Below are 20,197 nucleotides of genomic sequence, written 5' to 3' on the forward strand. Positions count from 1 at the left end.
TTCCAAGCCAAAAAGGCCAAATTACTATATTTAAATTGACCTCAAACAACTGCCCAATTCACCTTGAGACAACATAACAAGTACTATTCAGTTTGTAGGGGATTTTCATGTGGGGATTTGTTGTTGTTGTTTTTTTGGTTTAGTTTGGGTTTGGGGTTTTTTTTTTGCTTGTTTGTTTTTTTGGTTTGTGGGGTTTTTTTAAGATGGACACCCCACACCCCAAGCTACACAAAACAGGGTTTCATTTGGTTTGGGGTTTTTTTTTGAGGGGGTGGGTGTTGAGGGAAGTAAGGTAGATGGGAGGAGAAAGTATGTTTGACAAACCCAAACAATTATTTCAAGATTAGCAAACAAATATCAAGGCCAAGTAAGTTGCCATAAGTTCTCAATAGGGAACTCTTAAAAACAGGGTCTTGGAAGAACAACCCCACTGTTTAGATGTCTTTTGAGTAATTAAGGCAAATAACTGACCACTACAATCATGAGTCAATTAAGTTTCCATAAATTAAATTCCATTAAAAAAAATAAAGGTATCTATTCAATATCAATATCTCTCAGCACTAGAGTGGAGAATAAAGAATTACAATGCTTTTTGACAAAACCATACCCTAAATTATAGGTTTAGCAAATTTAGCCTCCCTTAACAACACAGCCCACCTGACATTCAGAGCAGGACTACAAGCTTTAGCAATGCCCTCTACATAATGTGGTAGAACACCTGAAATACAAGAATAGGCCAGTGAGGAACAGCCCCCTGCTTTTGGTTTTCAGTGTCTGATCCCCTTTCCAGCTATATCAATCAGTCTAAAACAAGCAAGCAAGTCTGAGCATTCCTGTAAATAAGGAAAGCTGGAACCTGTTTGGGTATTTCCATTGTTGAAAAACTTCATAACAAAAGTTCAGTTTATACCTGCCTAAAACAGGTACAGTGCCACTCCTTGCCCTGGAGTATGGTCGTAACACCAAACCAGAAAGAGACTACAGCAGAGACTGAATGTCACAGAGGTTCTCACTGATGTCTAACATCCTAATCCTAACTCACAACCTCAGCCTTTCATTCACTCTCCCCCAAAAGGAGCATGACATCTTACAAAATGTTTGACACAGAGTCAACCCCCCTGCCGTGGGCAGAGACACCTTTCCCTAGACCAGGCTGCTCAAAGCCCCTTCCAAACAGGCCTTGAGCACTCCCAGGGATGGGGCATTCACAATTTCTCTGGGCACCATGCTATTTTTGTATGGCACCATCCTGGCTCCTGACAGAAGCCAGGCTTCAGAAAGAGCTGTACTGGTAAACAGACTGGTCCTTTGTTTTGAATCATTTAGCAGACAAATATGAAGGCAGTTCAGAACTTTTACAGAAGGGAAGAAAAGGGGGATGAAATTCAGAAACCCTTCCACTTTAACTGGATATTAAATCTCTGCCTATGTCCAAAGACCTTGTCTGTCCAGGAACCATTTAAGCCAAGAGTAAAACGGAGGTGGGTATTCACATAATCTGCTTAAAGTAGCTAATTTCAGGGCATCAGTTAAAAGACACGTCTCCCCAGTCAACCAAGAACAGCTTCTTCCAGCTGGTGAAAGGGACAAGGCTCATGGAAGACTATGAGTGTCCTAATTTAAGGTATGGAAGTCAGATGTGTGGGGATGGTGGTAATTTCAAGAAGTGCACAGTATTATCTGAGACCATGAGCAAAGACTCTGTTGCACAGCTGTGAAGTGTTGCTGTTTTCTTCACTTCTTCATACCTTTACTGTGATTAGGAGAGGTAGGGAGGGGAACAAGGCAGGGATAAAGGTCAGAAGTTTGAAACAGTACTTGTATGTATACAATTCTGTTTTTCACAACTTCACAAGCTAAGAAGCTCTCAGAAATTAAATCTACTTGAGTTTCAATGACAGGAGTGTGACTTGCCACTGAAACAAGTCTGTGTATACAGTACTGTTTAGATCTACCATTAACCACTGGCATGTACAGACATGTACATTTCCTAGTGAAGTAAATGTTAGGCAAAAAAATTACTTGTTATTTTAAATATTCAGTGTGTCACTCCATTTGTTATATTAAATATGTTAAAGCAAATGAGCAGACCTGCCAAATTATCCTTCTCTTTCTTAATAATTTTTTCATGAGGTCCTAAAACAAAGAATTCTAAAAATGCTGTTCCCAGACTCTGCATGTGTTGAGATTTAAAAATTGGAAAAAGCTGTGCTACAGATCTGTCAAAATCAAAAGGGTATCCTTTGCTATCTTTGTAAAGAAAACACAAATCAGAAGCCAAATACCAGCTAAACTTCAGTTCACTGCATAACATACACCATTGCTTGCAAATTCTTGGGAATAATAAAAAAAAAGCTTGGGCATGAAGTTGTTTTGTCTTTTTTTAACTAACAGAGAATCACAAACAGGAATAAAACCCCACATGACTCAGATGACTGATTGAGGCAGTTTACAGCAATATGCTTAGATGAGTAAAACGGAAACAATAAAGTGGACCAAAATATATGTAATTGTTGGTCATGTAAGAACAGAATGAATAGTTTGAGAAGATAGACACCATCTGAAGACATGGGAGATTCCTAAGACAACATTTGGAAAGAGCTAATCCACTAAACTGCCTGTATTTTGGTAACCAATACAAAAACTTCCAAGCACATGGCTGCAGGACTAGAGCTGCTACAATCAGAGAAAAACAAAGTTATGACCTTTTAATAGAGAGGGGTGATTATTAAATTTATTCTGATGTAAACATTTTAGCACATATATTAGCTAACTGATTGGTTTAAATTCACTCATATGTAAGCATCTTTTAAGCAGAAACACTAAAGATAACTCTTGCTTTTAAAAGAAAAATGTTGTAATATTAAATAATGAAAACACATAATGTTATATACACTCTTAGTATATTCATAAAATTTCTTTCTGGCAATAAACCTGCAGAAGTAGGTTTTAGATTGTTCCAATAATTCAGCCCATGCTTCTACTGAGAATATACCAACAAAAAAAACCCCAAAAAACCAACAAAACAAAAACACCAACCCCCCCCCCACAAAAAAAACCCAAACAAACCCAAAAACCAAAACAACAACAACAACAAAAACCAAAAAACTAAAAGGAAGAAAATAAAATCAATTAACAGGAAACCAATTAACAGAAAGACAATCTATAGATGGCAATGTCTCTTGACATTATTTTTCCAAAAAAGAAGATATAGAAGAATACATACTTCCCATGACATTGATTTTCCTGTAGATGTCAACTACATTAAACAAAGATTACACACTTATGTCAAAAAAGGTCTTTCATGTCAGCATTTGATTCCTCTAGGAAGAAGGGAGGAAGAGAAAGGAGGCATAGGGAGAAGAGGATGTGTTAAGTTACAAGTTCTGCTGTCCTTTCCCCCTGTGTAATAATTAAATATTAAAGTCACAGTCTAGCAAATGCAAAATTTATTTCAACTGTACATAACAGATGTCCTTTTCATATAAAACAAAACACTTAATTGATATATGCAACCACAAACAATATGCATACTGTACAGTACAATGAAACATTCAGATATACATCCATTTTGCATTTTCCAAAGGCAGTCACCTACTAAAGATGGCTTCTCCCATTCACAAATGAAGTGCACAATATATATTACTCTGTCTATGTTTACGTCACTATATACACATTACTGTGTTTTGGCAAGATTACGCAAAACACCCAATCAATATTGGTTGGCTTCAGCTTGTGGTAAGTACTAATTTATATGGAAACACTGCATAAGCCATGAGAAGAGGGCCTGACAATGGCTTGAACCTACCTTCCAACTCAGGTTCTCCATCCTTCCAGTGTATTTGTAATTGTACACACACAATTTACAGAATTGCATAAACATAAGGTACTGTTATTACCATGACTAAAGTTCCACAAAAATAGAAACACTGAACCTTTGGACTGAATACCATCATTTCCACATTTGTCCTTTTTTTGTCTCAAGCATTTTGCATTAATACTCCTGATCAGTTCACAATAGCTTACAGCCTGTAACATTGAAGATGTAGAATGGTTTTAAATGTGCTGTGATGTTAATATGAGAATACACAATATGAGAGATCCTAATTATGATAGTACCTAATGACATAAATGCTACAATAATTAATGGTGGTAAACTGTCAAAGCTTTGGTGCATAAAAAGTCAAAATCTTCGGATCTGGATAACAAAACTTTCTGTATGGTAAGGAAAGTTCAAGTGCAACAACTGTATTACAAACTCATATTTACACTATATAACATGAAACAGACATAAAAGAATTATCATTTATCCAGTGCAGAAAACATTATTCAGCTAGAACACCACATCATAAGAAACAGGGCAAAAAACAATCCATACTTTCCATATGTTAAAAAAACAAAACAGAAAAACTGACTGAAAAGAAGAAGGGAGTGAAGTGGGTTACAAATGTGCTGTGAAATGATATGGAGCACATATACTTCTCATTTCTCTAAGCAAGACTCCCCCATTTGCAAAAGGTTCAACATACACAAGTTCCTGGTCATTACATTAATATATGACCAGCAGTAAAATGCACCCCTGAAAACCCTCCTTGGTAAGCACTACTGCTTTTGTTAGTCACATTATAGAATGCCAACAACAGAGAGAGGGGATAAGCAGGGCATCAAACAAGACTGAACATAAATTGAAGACATGAACTGCTTTGAAACATCTTCTGCACACTGACCACCTTCTGGAATCATGCACTCCTAGCAATTGCAACTTTCTGATCATGTAACCCACAGAAAGGTATTGATTACCTTTTAAACGGTGTGATCAAGTTCCCAGGCTGCAGTTAAATTTCATCACCATTACTCTGAACTTGTTCATAGAGTAGTATCTGAACACCAGATAACATGATTATGTGAAAAATTATAAGGGTGTTGCACTTGGGAGCCCTGGTGAAACTGAGAACTGTTTCTGTCCTTTCATCACTTTCACCACACTTTTCCCTAATGCTTACAAAGATTTGGAAAACATGCCATTTTTGTTTTGATGCCAATCACTTTAGCAACAAGACAGAACACACACACACAGAGTTCACCCCAGCAGTGCCCCAGGTGCAGGTTTGAGACCTTCAGCTGTGCACAGCATATCACAGTTCTCTGAAAAAGCCAACATGACTGTAAGTGAAGAGCTGCTGCTGAAAACAAACCTGCTTATGAGAGAAGTTACAAGACACAATAAAATCTGTCACAGACATGCTCCAAACAGTACAACCCAAAAGCCAAGCATTCTATTATTCAGAACTTCAAACAAGCCAATTTGATCACAGTTGTACCTAGAGTTTCAGATGCTGAACACTGGAGCCTCCATCAGGGGAATCATTTTCCTCTCGTCTTTTCAAGAAGAATGGTCAATTGAGAGTTGACAGTTGTGTATTTTAACAGGCAAGTAAACATCTAAACCCTGCTTTCTGCCACACTACTGCACACAGTAAAGTGACAGTATGACCACAGGTAACATGAGAGTACCAAAACACTGCATGTAATGAGCATGGACTGCCAGGTTTTCATGACAATTGCCGGACTGGGGTGGGGAAAGAGCAGCAAGGTCCTTCATATAAACGTTTTAAGCAATGAGCAAAAGACAGCAGTATAAAACCAGAAATTTTTATGGATTAGCAAATGCTCTTCCAAACAAATAGGCCAGATATGTGAATATCTGAATGATTTTACAGCTCTTGTACTGCTTATTTTTAAGCTGCGTTTCACTTACTCTACCAGCTATGTATTTTGTTAATATGTAGAAAATTCAACCACTACCACTAAGGTATTTCCATATAGCTGGCACTCAGCTCTCAAACCAGTATGGCTTCAGTACAAAATATAAAAATGTGCTTATCCAAAACAATGAAAGAAAAAGAAAATAAAGGACCTGTTACTACACTGACCAAGTCAAAAGAATAAAAAGACCATTCAGAGCTATAAATTAACATCTGTCAGTTAAAAAAACCCTCGAGAAGTATCATCCTTAACAGGATATACACTTTTTAGAATGACTTATTTGTACGTGTACTGAATTGACAGTAGAGCCTTCCACCAGGTATAACTGAAGTTTCAGGAGCTCCCTCAGAAGTTGTTAAAATATTACATTAAAGAGACAAGGAACAGCAAGAAAACATCTAAGAAAAGCAGGCTGTGATACAACAAGCATTTGTTAAGAAAAAGCTCAGAAGTGCATTAGTTCTGGTGAGAGATATATGAGCAACAGCTCTTACGAGATGTAGACCCCATTCTGTAACTATGGGCTGTCCATATACTGTCATAGTCAGAGTCTTCTGAGAGGTCTGAAGGCTCCAAACGAGAAAGACTACTGCGACGACCCAAGGAGTCTAGACTTGATTGGTCATCATCAGCCAAGACGTGATTATGCATCAGGTCAGTGCCTTGCCATGCTAAGGATGTATAGGTGAAATGAAATGGTGGATGTGGATAGGCAGAGGTGGGATGAGGAGGAGAACGTAAGGAATAGCCACAACCAAACACATGAAATAAAAGCAAAAAGGTGATGGGAAGAGAAGGAAAAGAGAAAATATTGTTAAAAAGGCACCAAAGTTGGGTTTTTTCTTTTTTTTTCTTTTTTTTTTTTTTAATTTGTTTGGGGTTCAGGTATAAATTACACTCAGCACATAATGTTTGAATGGTTACAATACAATTTTGAAGTGGTTTTTAAGTTTCTAGGCAGTCTCAGTTGAGAATTTTGAGTAACAAAATATTGCTTGAAAGCAGAATTTTTTCAAGAGGAAGTCAGGTTCTTTTGAAATACAGAGTCAGTTCTGGTCTGGGGAGGATTTGACTGGGCACAGAGCAGTAAACAAACACAGTAAGCCAGCATGATCCAGCACCAATGTGAAAAGCAACAGCCCCTTCCCCATCACATATCTGTACCTCATCCTTTCCCTCCCTTGCAATGACACAGTCTTTTGTACAGCTGCTTCATGAGCCAGGTCAGGAAACAGCTTCAGATGAAAAAATTTTTTGTAGGGTTAGTTTTTTCAAGCAGGTAATTTTCCCACCAGCTCACAACACAGCCAACAGAAGTGCTTGTGTCACCACTGTGAAGAGGAAAATGAAGGGGGAAAAAGAAAAGCAAAGGTTCTCATGCAGAGCAGGGCTGCTGATTACTAAATCAGCAGCAACATCTTGCACCCATTGAAGGAGATTGTCAAAGTACATTTTTTTCTGTGCCCATACCGCTCGTTATTTGTTAAACCATTTGGCAAATTACAGAAAAACATGGCCAAGAGCCTAACAGTGACACAGCCTAGCCCATTCTGACCCCTCACACACCTCCTCCTAAATGCCTGAGTCCACCTCCCCAGTTCAGTATTTTTAGATCTCTAGGATCATTGGTCGAACATATGAAGGACCGGTTTTTTAACTTTTCAAGGCCTGGCAATCTCCAAGGATTGAAGCCATGTAAGTGGCCATGTTATGAGCCACCATACACATGATATTGCAGAGGATTTTAAGTCCTCATTTGAAGCAGAAATGCAAAATAAAGTCAGTGTACAAAAAGCATGAGAAAGTCAGACTCTGCTTCCTCATTTCCATCTACCTACCCAAATTAAATCCCATTTTTTCCCACCCAAACAACTGACGAAAAGCTGCACTACTACCTCTAATACCACACCTTACCAGTTTGCACTGGTGCCATAGCTCTGCTGTACTGACACAGCCAAAAGCAGCAGATTAAAGTGGACTAGGGGAATTGCCCAGTGAGTGCTGTCAGGGACAGGCAGAATATTAACTGGGAGGTAAGAATGGAGTATGTAAAAAAACAGCGTACTTCACAGATGACAGGCAACTCTCTCATTCTATTATTCTGCACTGATTACTGCTCCAACAGAAGCAATTTCAGCTTTATTGGTTCTTCCCCTATTTCCAATTCCAGTTTACAAATGGACCTTCTGAAACCTAGTCTTAGGTGCACAACACTATGCTTTCCAAACAAAACAGCTGTGTGCCTAATCAATAAAAAATTGTTTCTTGCTGCAATTAAGGGCAAATAAAAGAGCTGACTTCTGATGTATGCAATGTACCCACAGCACTATGTATATTTCTTAAATATACATAGACAGGAAAAATAGGCAAGCAAAAAAAAATCTTATCCACTTCATATCTGCACACACACACACTACTGTGCAAGTGCAAATGTTTTCCCAACCATTTCTTGTCACGTTATCCTTGGAAATAACAGAACACAGCTGAGGTGTTTAAATGGCAATCATCTCATTTGATTTGGTTTGGAACAACAGTATATCTTCAGAACTTTGAACTCATTCATTCCTTTTATCCAATTAAACACACTACTGTAATGACTGTAGGAGTATAAAAAGATTAGTATTAAAAAAGTAGTAGTGGTAGCTGATTTCATGATCTTAGAGATCTACAGTTCATTAAGACAGAAAAATTAAAATTACGGCTCTAGTTGTTACTTGAGAAGTTCTTACAGTCTAGTATAACTGCCATATTCCCATTGCAAGTTACAAAGGAATACAAAGTAGCTGTGTTTTTTTCAAGGTGGCAATAGCAAATAAACATGTATTAAGAAAATTCAAGAACTAAGTCTCCAGTTGTGTTTTAAGATTTCAACTGTCAGCACAAAGTGCTTTTGCTTGGAAGCAAAACAGGCCTAGAGCACAGAAGGCAGCAGTAAAAGTGATTAATATTGCAAAATTTAAATATCTTTAGTGGACAAGAAGTTATGATGTCCAGTCTTCTAGTTCCAGCAAAACCAGCCAAGTACCTCAAATTCTTTATACTGTGTTCCAAGGATCTCCAAATTAAATTTGTATTCAACAGTGCAAAAAGGAACAAACGCAACAGCATTTTCTCCTTCCTTGTGTAAATGGAACACATGCTGGTGGACTCCCCTGCTTTGAGCAATGTTTTACTTACAATACAGAGGAACTCCACATGGCAACCTTGATTTGGATTAAATGAAGTAGGACCCCAGAGGCACGTTACAGGTTTTCAATATGCTAGGTATTGATCTGAGAAACTAAAAATGGCTTTAAGCAACACACATCTGAGAACAATTTCTCCTGAAATTATGAGACGGGATTAAAATTTGTAGTTAATACTAAAAACAACTAGTGGCAACAAAATTAAATAAATTTTTATAGGTCTAGGTTATTTGTCCATGGACAAAGTCTTTGTTGAACATAACACAACAAAAATACAGTCCTCCAAAATTACAATGACTTGTTCATTCCTCCTACTTACCAGCTTCTTGAAATTTATCCAAAAGCATAATGATTAGCTGTTATATTCAGTTCAGACACCTCTTATTCATTGGTAAAGCTTTAGTAAAACTTTAAACCATGACAAGTAGTTACATTTGGGGTTTTGATGTTTTGGATTGTTTCAAAATACTGAAAAAATAATAGTCTCTAACCATGATCCTTGGCATCCAATACATAAACACCTGGCATTAATGTTAAACCAGAAACAGGTTATTATTATTTGCAGGTCCAACTTGCTATTTGCAAAGGTCTGAGAATATACAGGACTCTATTTTGCAAGCTATCTTATTCATGTTTTAGCTAGAAAGTACTGAAATGGGTAGAAATGGCTAACTTACTTGAGTTTAATGTCTGACGTGTTTTGGCACTTGTGCAATATGCTTCAATGACTTTAAGAATTTGAGCATCTTCTTCTAAAGCAGCTGTACCTAGAATCAATGGGAAAAATAGAATTTTAAACATATTAATTTCTTAATATAAAAAAGCCTTTGTAAATCAGTACAGTTCAGTTGAGTCCAAAGTTCAGCCTAATCAACCCTTTAAAATTATTTTAATAATACAACTGTAAACTTCAAACCTCAATGAACAAAAGTAACAGTTTAAAAAGACAAATACTATTTTGAAATGCTTAGAAATAATTCAATTCAGAGTAACCACCCACACATTCAAGAAATTTTATGAGCATCTGATATCGTACAGAATGTGTTTTGAAGTGTGAGGACTCTCATTCTAAACCAGTCATTTTACTGAAAAACCCCAATATACTCAAGTTATTATATAAACACACAATTCAATATCGATACTATTCCATTATTTAATCAAAGAAATCAAAAAACAGAATACTAATTCACAGAAAACATCTTGAAAACTTTTTGCGTTTGTATGTATATATATATGTGTGTGTGTTTGTATGCATATATAGCTTTTTATATATCAAATTTACCCCTTTCAACAGCACAGAATTGAAAAAGAACTCAGAATTAACAACATAAATTCAGTCCAGCGTGCAGAAGGGATCATGTACATATATCTGTGTAAAGTGACTACTCTAAACTACTCAGACTTCAACACAGAAACAGCACTACTGAACAAATTTAACTATTCAAGCTTGTTTCCAAAAGGTAAAGCTCCATAGCAAATGTCATTGGGTGACTCAGTAAAAATAGTGTCAAATTGTTCACTCACAATAGAGTGAACCTCTACCTCTACCATTATTAGTTTAGATTAGAGCAGAAGTCTATGTGCAAAGAAAGACAATTTGTTGTTTTAAAAGCATTTTTCCTCTTTTCCCCTGTGAAATAACCAGGTTTGAAGATTTCCTACTACATGAATCTGAGAAGCCTTCAATATCAAAATGCAGTTGTATTCTCTGCCAGCCAATACATCCTGCTGGGTTTTGTGATTTATAATCATCACAACAAAGCCAACTTTCCAAACATTTGTTGGGATAAGCTAGCTACTGCAGAAATTATCTTAACCCAATACGATTTTCCTACAGCTTAAGAGATGCAGGAACCCTAAAGTATGGGTTATCCCTCTTTCAAGGCAGGAAAAATAATTGGATTTTGTAGTTAGAATGCAGCACCATATAATTACAGTAGCAGAACAAATACTACACTTCTGAAATAGCATTTTGAGGGCAGTCAGTTGAAACATCTCAGTTGTTTTCTGTTGAAATGCTAATTTGACACAGCAGTTCTCAAAACATAGCCCATAAATCCTCTGGATTCCTGAGAAGGGAAGTAACAAAAGCCAGACCTCTCTATCAATATCCTTAAAATTCGATAGAAGTGGGAAATTTTTATAGCTCCACAAAAAAAAAAAAAAAATTGAGACAGTTGAAGAAACCTTTTATAGCTCCACAAAAAAAAAATTGAGACAGTTGAAGAAACACTAACAGAAGCTTCTAATTACTGATTAGGGAAGATGAATACCAAGAATCTGTAAGAAACACACCAAAGCATACCCTTCAATAAAAGTTATCGAATCAGGAGTAGAACAATGTATTTGCAAACTACAGACTCCTTCCTTCCCCCAAGTAAAAACCCTTAACTCCTCCCACTGTGTTCTTTAACAATTGCTAAACCTGCAAGTTGACAGCTTCATCATCATCATCATTACAACTACTGAACCTCCATTCTCCAACATCTGAAATGATACTGTATTACAGTACTTTTATTTTTCCTAAACAGATTCCTTGCTGTAAGGATAAACCACGCTGAACTACAACATCCACCTGCACATCTATGAACAGAGAATCATTCTACTCATTACCTTAACCTTTGCACTACTAAATTCACAGAACATCAGAAGGACTAACACCTCAGACAAACCAAGAGCACCCTGAGGAAAAGCTTTTTCTCTCCAACTCCATATAAGCCTGTGAAAGACAACTGCCACAATAAACACACTTCATGCACTGAGCACTCATGGCACAGACTCTTAAAAAGCCCACGAGCAAAAGACAGACACAGAGAAACAAAAGCAACAGCAAAAATCTGTCCAATAAAACACTCTGTCTTTTATTGATACAAGTAATCAGATTATTCATTCATTCACATTTCTAAGGAAGAATTACAGCAACGCTGGCAAGTAAGTGAATACTGTGTTTGCTTGATAACATTAATGCTTCCTCCACTTCAAATTATCCCAACATCCAGATTTTGACCTCTCTCTTTCTGTACATTACTAAGTCTCAAATCAGATCAGCATTTTTCTTCAGAATTCAGGCAACCTAACTATCTGCAATTTACTTAGATACAGACATGAGCAAATGTCTTTTATTTACAGGAGATAAGAGAAGACTGTTGGATCCTAGAAGAAGTGATTGTGAAAGCAACTTGCCTTCAAATCAGCAGCAATAACCAGCTTTCCAACCCCCAGGGACAACAGAAGCTCCTACAAACACCAACTAAAGAACACAGCTATGAAGACTAGCTGTGCAAGAGTGGTTCAGTATCTCCACCTTGTTGTTTACAGTACTAAAGATAGGTTTACCACACTGAACTTCACCTGGCTCTCTAGTGAACCTCCCTTCCTTCTGTAACAAACAGAAGTAGGCACTTCACAGTAGACATCCACTGTAGCAATCAGTAAAGCTCTACAAATGCCATCATAGCATAAGATGACTATAATAAATCATCCTCTGGAGACACCTACCCCTCTCCCCTGACATGAGAGAGGAAAGCAGATGACTTGCTTACACTGTACACCTAACTCTTACAGAAATTAAACTGACGTTAATTCCACCCTTTGTATTATGTAGATATTTGTTCAAATCTCTCTTACTTTTTCTCAGTGCAAACTCTTCATCCGATGGCTTCCGCTCTGGCTTGCGTTTGGGAAGCAGCTTTTTCATGGTTTTAGGGCTTTTACTGAGATCCTGTACAGGAAAAATAAAAAGTAGAGCTTCTAGACAGCATTTCAAGAATTTAACTTCTAAGATGCATACAGGAATTACTAACTAAAAACCTTTTAACAGCATCAAAATTCAGTTTACTAATATTTTTTGCCATGTTCAATTCGCTTCAATTGGTAGATTTCCTCTCTACCTTTCCCCCAGCTATACACACAGCCAAGTATTTTATCTGTTCTATTAACAGAAATATACATAAAACCTGCTGCAAAGGCATTCAGTCTGTTTGGGAGCTAGAGTGAAGAGAAGAGGCAGGAATACATTAACAGATCTTTTTCCTGAACAGTTGAAGAGACAACCCATTTCACTTGTCTAGTGGGAAGCAAGTAAAAAAGGACCTAACAAGGAAGCTTGGCAGGTACTACACCCTTCAAAGCCAAAATCTGTAAAAGTCTGTTTTTACAAAGGTCTACAGAAAAAAAAACCTAAAACCAATACAACAAACAAACATAAACCATAAACAAACAACAAACCCAGCAGCATTTCTGCTCAAAATGTGGTCACGGTAATTTACAGGAACAATACTAAGTTTCAGGACCAAAAGGAAGATGCTGGTCTACCCTTTACCTTAAGAATAGAATACGTGTTCTATGAAAATACAGAACAAGAAAGTAAAAAGGTGACTGAGCAGGACCTACCAAAGATGACCAAGGTAGGTTTTGAACATTATTATATGATAAACACTATAAAGATAATTGAAATTTTAATACATTGGTGAATTTAGTGGCCTACATATGAAAGCATAAAAGGATTTAAAGTTAAATTATAAAATAAGCATATAGTACAGCCAAACAGAAGAATCTCTTACAGCAGCTAAGTTTCAACACAAATCTTGCACTGCAGATCAACTCTCACTCTTTCCCTGTTTACGAGATTTACAAAATTAAAGGAAAGTCACATACACACAGCCACCAAAAAAAGAATTTACAACTTCCTGCTGAAGGCCTGGCAGTGTCTTGTTTCTTGGCTGCTGCACCTCACCTCTTTATAGCAAAGAGCTGCTGAGGGCCGCAGTGGAGGCGCGGGCCGCAGGCAGCTCAGGCTCCAAGGCTTGGGCGTTTTGGGAGGCTCCAGCGGTCCCCAGTTTATCGTGGTGTGTGGAGTCCCATGATGTGAGGGATGAGGGAGAGTGTGGTAGGCAGGAGTCAGTGGTATTGGCTTGCTGTCTGAATGCTTGCTGGAGGGAGTCACTGGGTGGGAAGGAAGCTGTCAAACATGATGGGAAAGGAAAGAAGGCATATTATCATAACGGAGACATAGTGTCCTCAAAGAAATAATCCCACTTGCTAGAGCATTTCTGTTTATTACAGCTGGCCTTTAAAAAATTTTGTACTAAAGTATTTTTTGGAAAAAAAGGAGCTTAATTTTTTTATTGTCTACCACAGACAGAGCACAAACTAAAGATAGAACAGCTACAAGCAGCCCAGCTCCCACTTCTCTCACCACTAAGGGTGGAGCTAAATTTAGAACCATTCATATCCAACAATTCAAATGCAGAACCCAAAAGAAATTACTGTTTCTCCACAGCCTGTCAAGTACATCACCAATTACAACCTACTGTTCTAAGTATACTTAAAAGATGGTGATGTATGCACTTGGTCAAAACAGAAGAAGTAATGATAATGAACTTTCTTTCACCCCAGTTAACTGTTACACTGAGTTTTAAGCATTTATTATCTTTTTACCTATTAAACTACAGTGACAAAATTCAGTTCTTGTTACTAATGGCTAAAAAAAAAAAAGGCTTTCCATGGTGTTATATTTGCCAGACAACCTAATTATAACCTAATTCTGCTCATTCCTTGCTTACCGTGTGAGATGGCACAGAGTGAGGTTTAATGGTGGGATTCCCAACAGTTGTGACTTTGGTTTGCTTCTGCAGGTGATCCACCCACTCATGCAAATCTTGTTGGTTGTTACAAGATACTAATATCCTTTCAATCATATTTCCTAGGTGATAGACACCAGAAAGACATAGGAAATGAAAAAAGAACAGTTTAGTCGATTCTGACATGATTTTACTTCTTAAAACCTTATGTTCTCTCAATACTAAGCAAAAATTTAAATCATATTTTCAGTACAACGGCATCCCACTGTTCCAGGTTGTAACAAACATCACCTCCATGTATTTATTCTTAGCTTAGTACAGCGGTCCTACTTTTTTCCTCTAACTCTAGTAATTAAGCACAACCTTAAATGACAAGAGTAGGAGACAAGCTCATCTACCAGCCTTATGCTTCTCCATCTTCCCCAGCAAAGCCAGAACACAGCCTAAAATGTCATTGTTGAGTCTGTACACTACAACACAGGAAAAGTTATATAGTAAGAGTTCACCAGTTTTCTCTCAGAAGAGGGCATAAAATCAAAGCTAAGGCAAAATTCACTTGTTATCTCAACCAAAGATAACTTTCACTTCTGCACCATATAATCATTTAACACCATTTAACCCATTGCATTCCCCTTGAGGTCAGCCTCATAGCTATTATTGCAAAAAACCACATTTTTTTTCTCAATATGAACAATTCTTTCCCCTGTGACTCATGGCATTGATATCATACTTGAGACAGTCAAAATTTCTTTCAATGCAACCTGCTTGGATGTAGAACTGATCCAGGAAATTAATGAAGATACAAAACTCCACCATGGGGACCCTGCACTGCCCTTTAAATTGCCACAGGATATACATGATGAAATGAATGACTAAACTGATAGAAATTACCTATAAGCACAATGGCAACAATCATTAACATCAGAGATGCTAAAGAAGCATCTCGTTTTCTCAGAAAGAGGTGGAAAATTTCTAGAAGAAAACTCTTGCTCAAAGCTCTTCCAGAGTCTCTTGAATTCCTGTTCTTTCAGTAAATAGTGTACTTGGAACTGCTTCATCACAAAAGATCTTCTCCAAGACTACTGCCTCCATTCATTAAGATACAGAAATTCCAGGATGAATCCCATGCAAAGAGCTCCTTAACTGCTTAAGAGAAGCAGTAAAAACCAACCTTCAAGTGGGGCTCTGGGTAGCTGTGTTAGAAAGCCTGAATAACCACAGGATGGCTGAGGCTGTAAGGGACCTCTGTAGGACCCCACTGCTCAAGCACAGACAAGTGGTTACCTGAGATCACAGCCAGGGAGCTTTCCAGTACCTCCAAGGACAGCCATCTCCCCAGGCACCCTGTGCCAGTGCTTGGTAACCTCACGAAAAAGTTTTTTCCTCTGTTCAGAGTGAGCATGATGTTTGAAAAAGTATATGCTGGAATCACTAGTAAATAAAAATACTAATGGGCAATACCTGATATTTCAAATGCATTTTTATGGTTTTCACTGTCTTCTAGCTTTGTAATAGTCATTCCTGTCATAGGCAGTTTTCCCTTAAAAAGAAAAAAGATGTCGATATTAAATACAAAACACATAAAAATATTACCAATTAAAGAAAATACTAACTTTAAGCTCTGAAAAAAGACATTCACAGTAAATTGACACATACACCCCAATGGGTTTAAAAACATTCAAAAATCCATACAAACATCTCACAATGGGAGTTTTTCATGTGTCCAACTTCTGCAAATGATACCTGTGATGTCATTAAGTCTAGCTGATACCTATTCAGGCTACAAAATCCATACAAACACAGTAGTGATCATTCCTCAGTCTCAGGTTCTTGAAACTGAGACCTTCAGGATCATATTACTGGAGGCAACAGTGACTCTTCTTCAAGCTCATTTGTTTGCAAACTGTCTTATTAGCTCCCAGAATAAGGTCTGTAGGACAAGTAAATTTATAATGGAGTATTTCACTAAATAAATACATCAACTATTTACTGAAGATTTATTTCTCTAACAAAGCCACAACTAAATTCCCTCATGGAAATACTTTGAGGGGGGAAAAAAGCAGTGAACACCTTCAAATTTATAAGTTTTCTTCAGAAGAACATAGTAATTTTTCAGGAGATCCCATTTTAAACCCAGTCAAGCAGGGAAAAAAGAAGTCAGTTTAGGATAACTTTTTGACCCTTTAGAAACACAGATGAATAAATAAAATTGAGTATTTTTGGGATGAAAGGCTTTACTGAAAATGAAACTTCAAGAAAAGTTCTTTAAGACATCCTGTATTCTCCTGCACAGAAACACTATTCAGCAAATACTGGCAAAAGCACAAATACTATGTACTGTGGAATTTTGGCTCCAACACAGCAGAAAGAATAAAAAACAACTTTATGTTTTCCTCTTTCCTAAAGACAGCAGAATGGACAAAGGTTTCTCAGAAGCTAGAAAACAAAAAATCACTTGGTATTCCGTAGGCACAGAGCATGCTCAGGCCCAAGATAGCAAAGAGAAAGGAGGAGTTCTCTCGTGGCAGCTTCCCCAGTGAAGGAAACATGGTGGCAATGTGCACTATCAAATGCAGCTAAAATTTGCTCTTTTGCCTTTTTTCCTATGTCTGCTGGTTCATGAATAACACAGCATAAAACCACAACAAGAGAGACCTGCAAGAACTGCTGACACAGGTGGGGAGCAATATAGGGGTACCCTGGAAACAGATCACCTGAACCACATGGCAAGAAAAAGTACAAAGTCAGCAAAATAGAAATCTGAAGTGAACCGGTGAATCATTTGTATTTCCCTTCTTTTAACAAACAATTCCGCAGCCCTCCTAAGAAGTATGGTCCTTGCCTCTTGTGACTTCAGCTTACCACTGCTAAAAGTTCTTCCCATTAGCTCACATGGTAGATATCAGCACTATCAACCAGAAAATCTGAAGCCTGACAACAAGGGGGCTATTCAGAAATGCAGGGAAGGTGTTATGTAGGATGATGCCTCCATCATCCTACATAATTATGCCTGGCATAATTTCCCTGAGAATGACTGGGAGAACTGCATCATCTTCTGCCCATATCCATCCCAGTTCTGAGATGTGAACCTCAGAAAAAAATGTCCAGAAGGCCCACATCATGCACTCTAGACATGGGCTCTGATCAACTGTCTCAGACACAAACAGTGATGAAATAATTTCACCTTGCTGTGTCGTCATTAAAATCTGAGACATTCTCAGTGCTGGGACTATCGCACATGAGGTTGTGAGGAAATGAAGAGTTTTGCTTTCAAGAGATGGTTGGACAGTGAACACTAAGAAAGGGCTGTGGCCATTCTGACTAGAAGCTGAAGACAAGCCAGAGAAAATGGCTTATTTATTTATTGAAAATTCCTGTACATCTAGGGGATAAAGTGGGTGAGAAGAAGAAATGCAAGTGATAGGAGAGGAAAAATAAAGCTTGACGGACTGTTTAATTTCATGTTGCTTGTTACCATACCAAATGTCCAGTCATCTGCTTTGTAATCGGTACAGAAGAATCTATCCTCACCAGAAATTCTGACTGTGCCACTTGGAACACACAACTAACCTGCCTTTTCTACTGTCTTTTTCCATCAACACTGGGACAATTAGAAGTGCCACAAACTTAAACTTGACTGTCCACTTGAACCGCCTAACGCAGCAGCATTTCAGACAAATCCATCGACAATTGTGGCAGGTAAGGTACAAATCCAAACAAATTTTGGAATTTAATTGCTCTTAATTTAAAAAATAAAGTCATTTTTGTGACTGACTGTGGTTGATCACATAGGAATACCAAATGAAACCTTCAGCATTCCTTTGAAGGAGGCAAATCACTGCTCAGGAGAAAGGAATTAACAGTTCAAGTGTCTGTTTTATAGAAGCATTTCTAGTAGGTGAAATCTCTGTCTCCTTTTAGAACTTGGTTGCAGTTTTTCCCTGTCTTTTGGTATTTTACTGTGATGCCCCAAACCCAAATGGCATTACTTGAACATTTACAAGACTTGGGAAGTCAGGGATTGCACATTTGCCTCTCTGAGCAGTCTTTGAAACTATACACCCAAGATGCAAGTGTTTTTGTGAAACAGAGCCTAGAGCTGCAGGGGAGCCAAGAAAAATGGCACCCCTGCACTACAGCAGTTGTTCCACCTCTGGAACAGGTCTGTAGGACAGCCACAAGTACTCAGCTAGGAAACTTGGGAGAGAGCTCAAAGACTGTCTAGTGGCTGTGAGCAGAGGATTTGTGAAGTGAAACACCTGGTGCCAAGGTCCCTAGGGCCACCTTGTATGCATTTCAGGTGGTGTTACACTGGAGAGCCTGAGGCTGGGGCCAGGAACTGAATGTCAGTCCATGTACTTATCGTTTCCCATAGTTAGAGCATCAAGTGTACATTTGGAGCATGCCTTCCACTTCAGCTTCATCCAGATGGAATCTAGTCTGTGAGCCCCAAAACAACTTCTACTCTGTGACTCAATGCTCATTAAACAGAAAATATTAAAAGATGAATTTTGAAAGTGTGCCATCAATTCCAAGATAAAACACTCATGTGGATGCATCTAAACAAACTGATGGTAACAGCCTAATTCACACTAATGAAAGCTTTAGGGGGCTGTGCAATTTTTTTAAGTCTCAAGCAGCAGTCAAAGAGCACTAACAAACCTACGCAGCAACACTGGTTTCCCACATACATCTTAAAAGCTACCAATACTTCCTCTCATCAGCTGCTCCTAGCAAGGTAAAAAAACTAATGTCTCCTTGGTGATAGTCATATCTACAAAGAAAATCAAACCCTGGGGTTCTAGGGCAGAATTTTGGAAGACATGACCACTTCTTATTGCAGATATTACCTTTTATATTTATAAATATAAAAGTTTAAATAGAAAGTTTCCTATGAAATATCATTTGGAAAGAACACAACCCCCAACACATTTTCACACGTACGTAAATGTAGTACTTTACCTGATAGATAAAGCCACTCATTCTTGGGCTGGCAGACAACATCAGCAAAATGTTAGGGAAGAGAAGAAGATACCTTTCATTCTTTTCCTTGTTAGAAGAAGAAAACGAAAAAGTAAATACACTATCACAAGTCCCCTCATCCATTTTCTATTACTAAAAGCTCTCAGCATTATAACTGGATGATTACTCCACAAATATTTGATCAGTGCAAAACTATTTCTCCATTGTATTTAGAAAAATTTAAAAAAAAAAAAAAACAGGAAAAAAAAAGGAAAGAAGACAGAATTACTTATTTTCTATTTGAAAAGTGCTACTATCATATGCCTATACTTTTATCAGAAAAGTACAGCCTTGTATTTTAAAACAGGATTTTTACAGTCTGGGTGAAATACTGACCTTGCTTAATATGACAACAACTGTGCGGCCAATTTCAGTAAAACCAAAATTACATACTGGATCTATTTCTTCCTATAATTTAGATGGATATTGTTACAGTCATATCAAGACTGTGGTCTCTCAAATTGGAGATCAGATTTTTAAACAGTGGATTATGCTGAGAAGCAAAGGAATAATTAGTATAGTCACAACAAAAGCACTCATTACTTTGTTCTGGTTTTAATCTTCTGGTTTCATATATGGTTTCATCCATTGTGGTTTTGTTTTGGGGTATTTTTATGGAATGAGGAATAAGTTTACTCTGAA

The 20,197-nt window shown here is 37.6% G+C and overlaps 1 protein-coding gene across 6 annotated transcripts in view; it reads right to left on the reverse strand.

Annotated features, from left to right (window-relative positions):
* Positions 1-20,197, reverse strand: part of ARHGEF7 (Rho guanine nucleotide exchange factor 7) — a 115,446-nt gene that overhangs the window by 10,111 nt on the left and 85,138 nt on the right. For 5 of the 6 annotated variants that reach the window (XM_041472309.1, XM_041472313.1, XM_041472314.1 and 2 more), the window contains 6 exons: positions 19,496-19,582; positions 15,995-16,073; positions 14,516-14,655; positions 13,687-13,911; positions 12,579-12,672; positions 9,629-9,718 (listed from right to left, as the gene is read on the reverse strand). In XM_041472309.1, the coding sequence (XP_041328243.1) occupies positions 9,629-9,718; positions 12,579-12,672; positions 13,687-13,911; positions 14,516-14,655; positions 15,995-16,073; positions 19,496-19,582 (715 nt within the window). Of the gene's footprint in view, positions 1-6,260; positions 6,438-9,628; positions 9,719-12,578; positions 12,673-13,686; positions 13,912-14,515; positions 14,656-15,994; positions 16,074-19,495; positions 19,583-20,197 lie in introns of all 6 variants that reach the window. The other variant, XM_041472315.1, reaches the window with a different exon arrangement.

Source organism: Pyrgilauda ruficollis, unplaced genomic scaffold (assembly GCF_017590135.1).
Source record: "Pyrgilauda ruficollis isolate IOZ18807 unplaced genomic scaffold, ASM1759013v1 scaffold29, whole genome shotgun sequence".
NCBI lineage: Eukaryota > Metazoa > Chordata > Aves > Passeriformes > Passeridae > Pyrgilauda > Pyrgilauda ruficollis.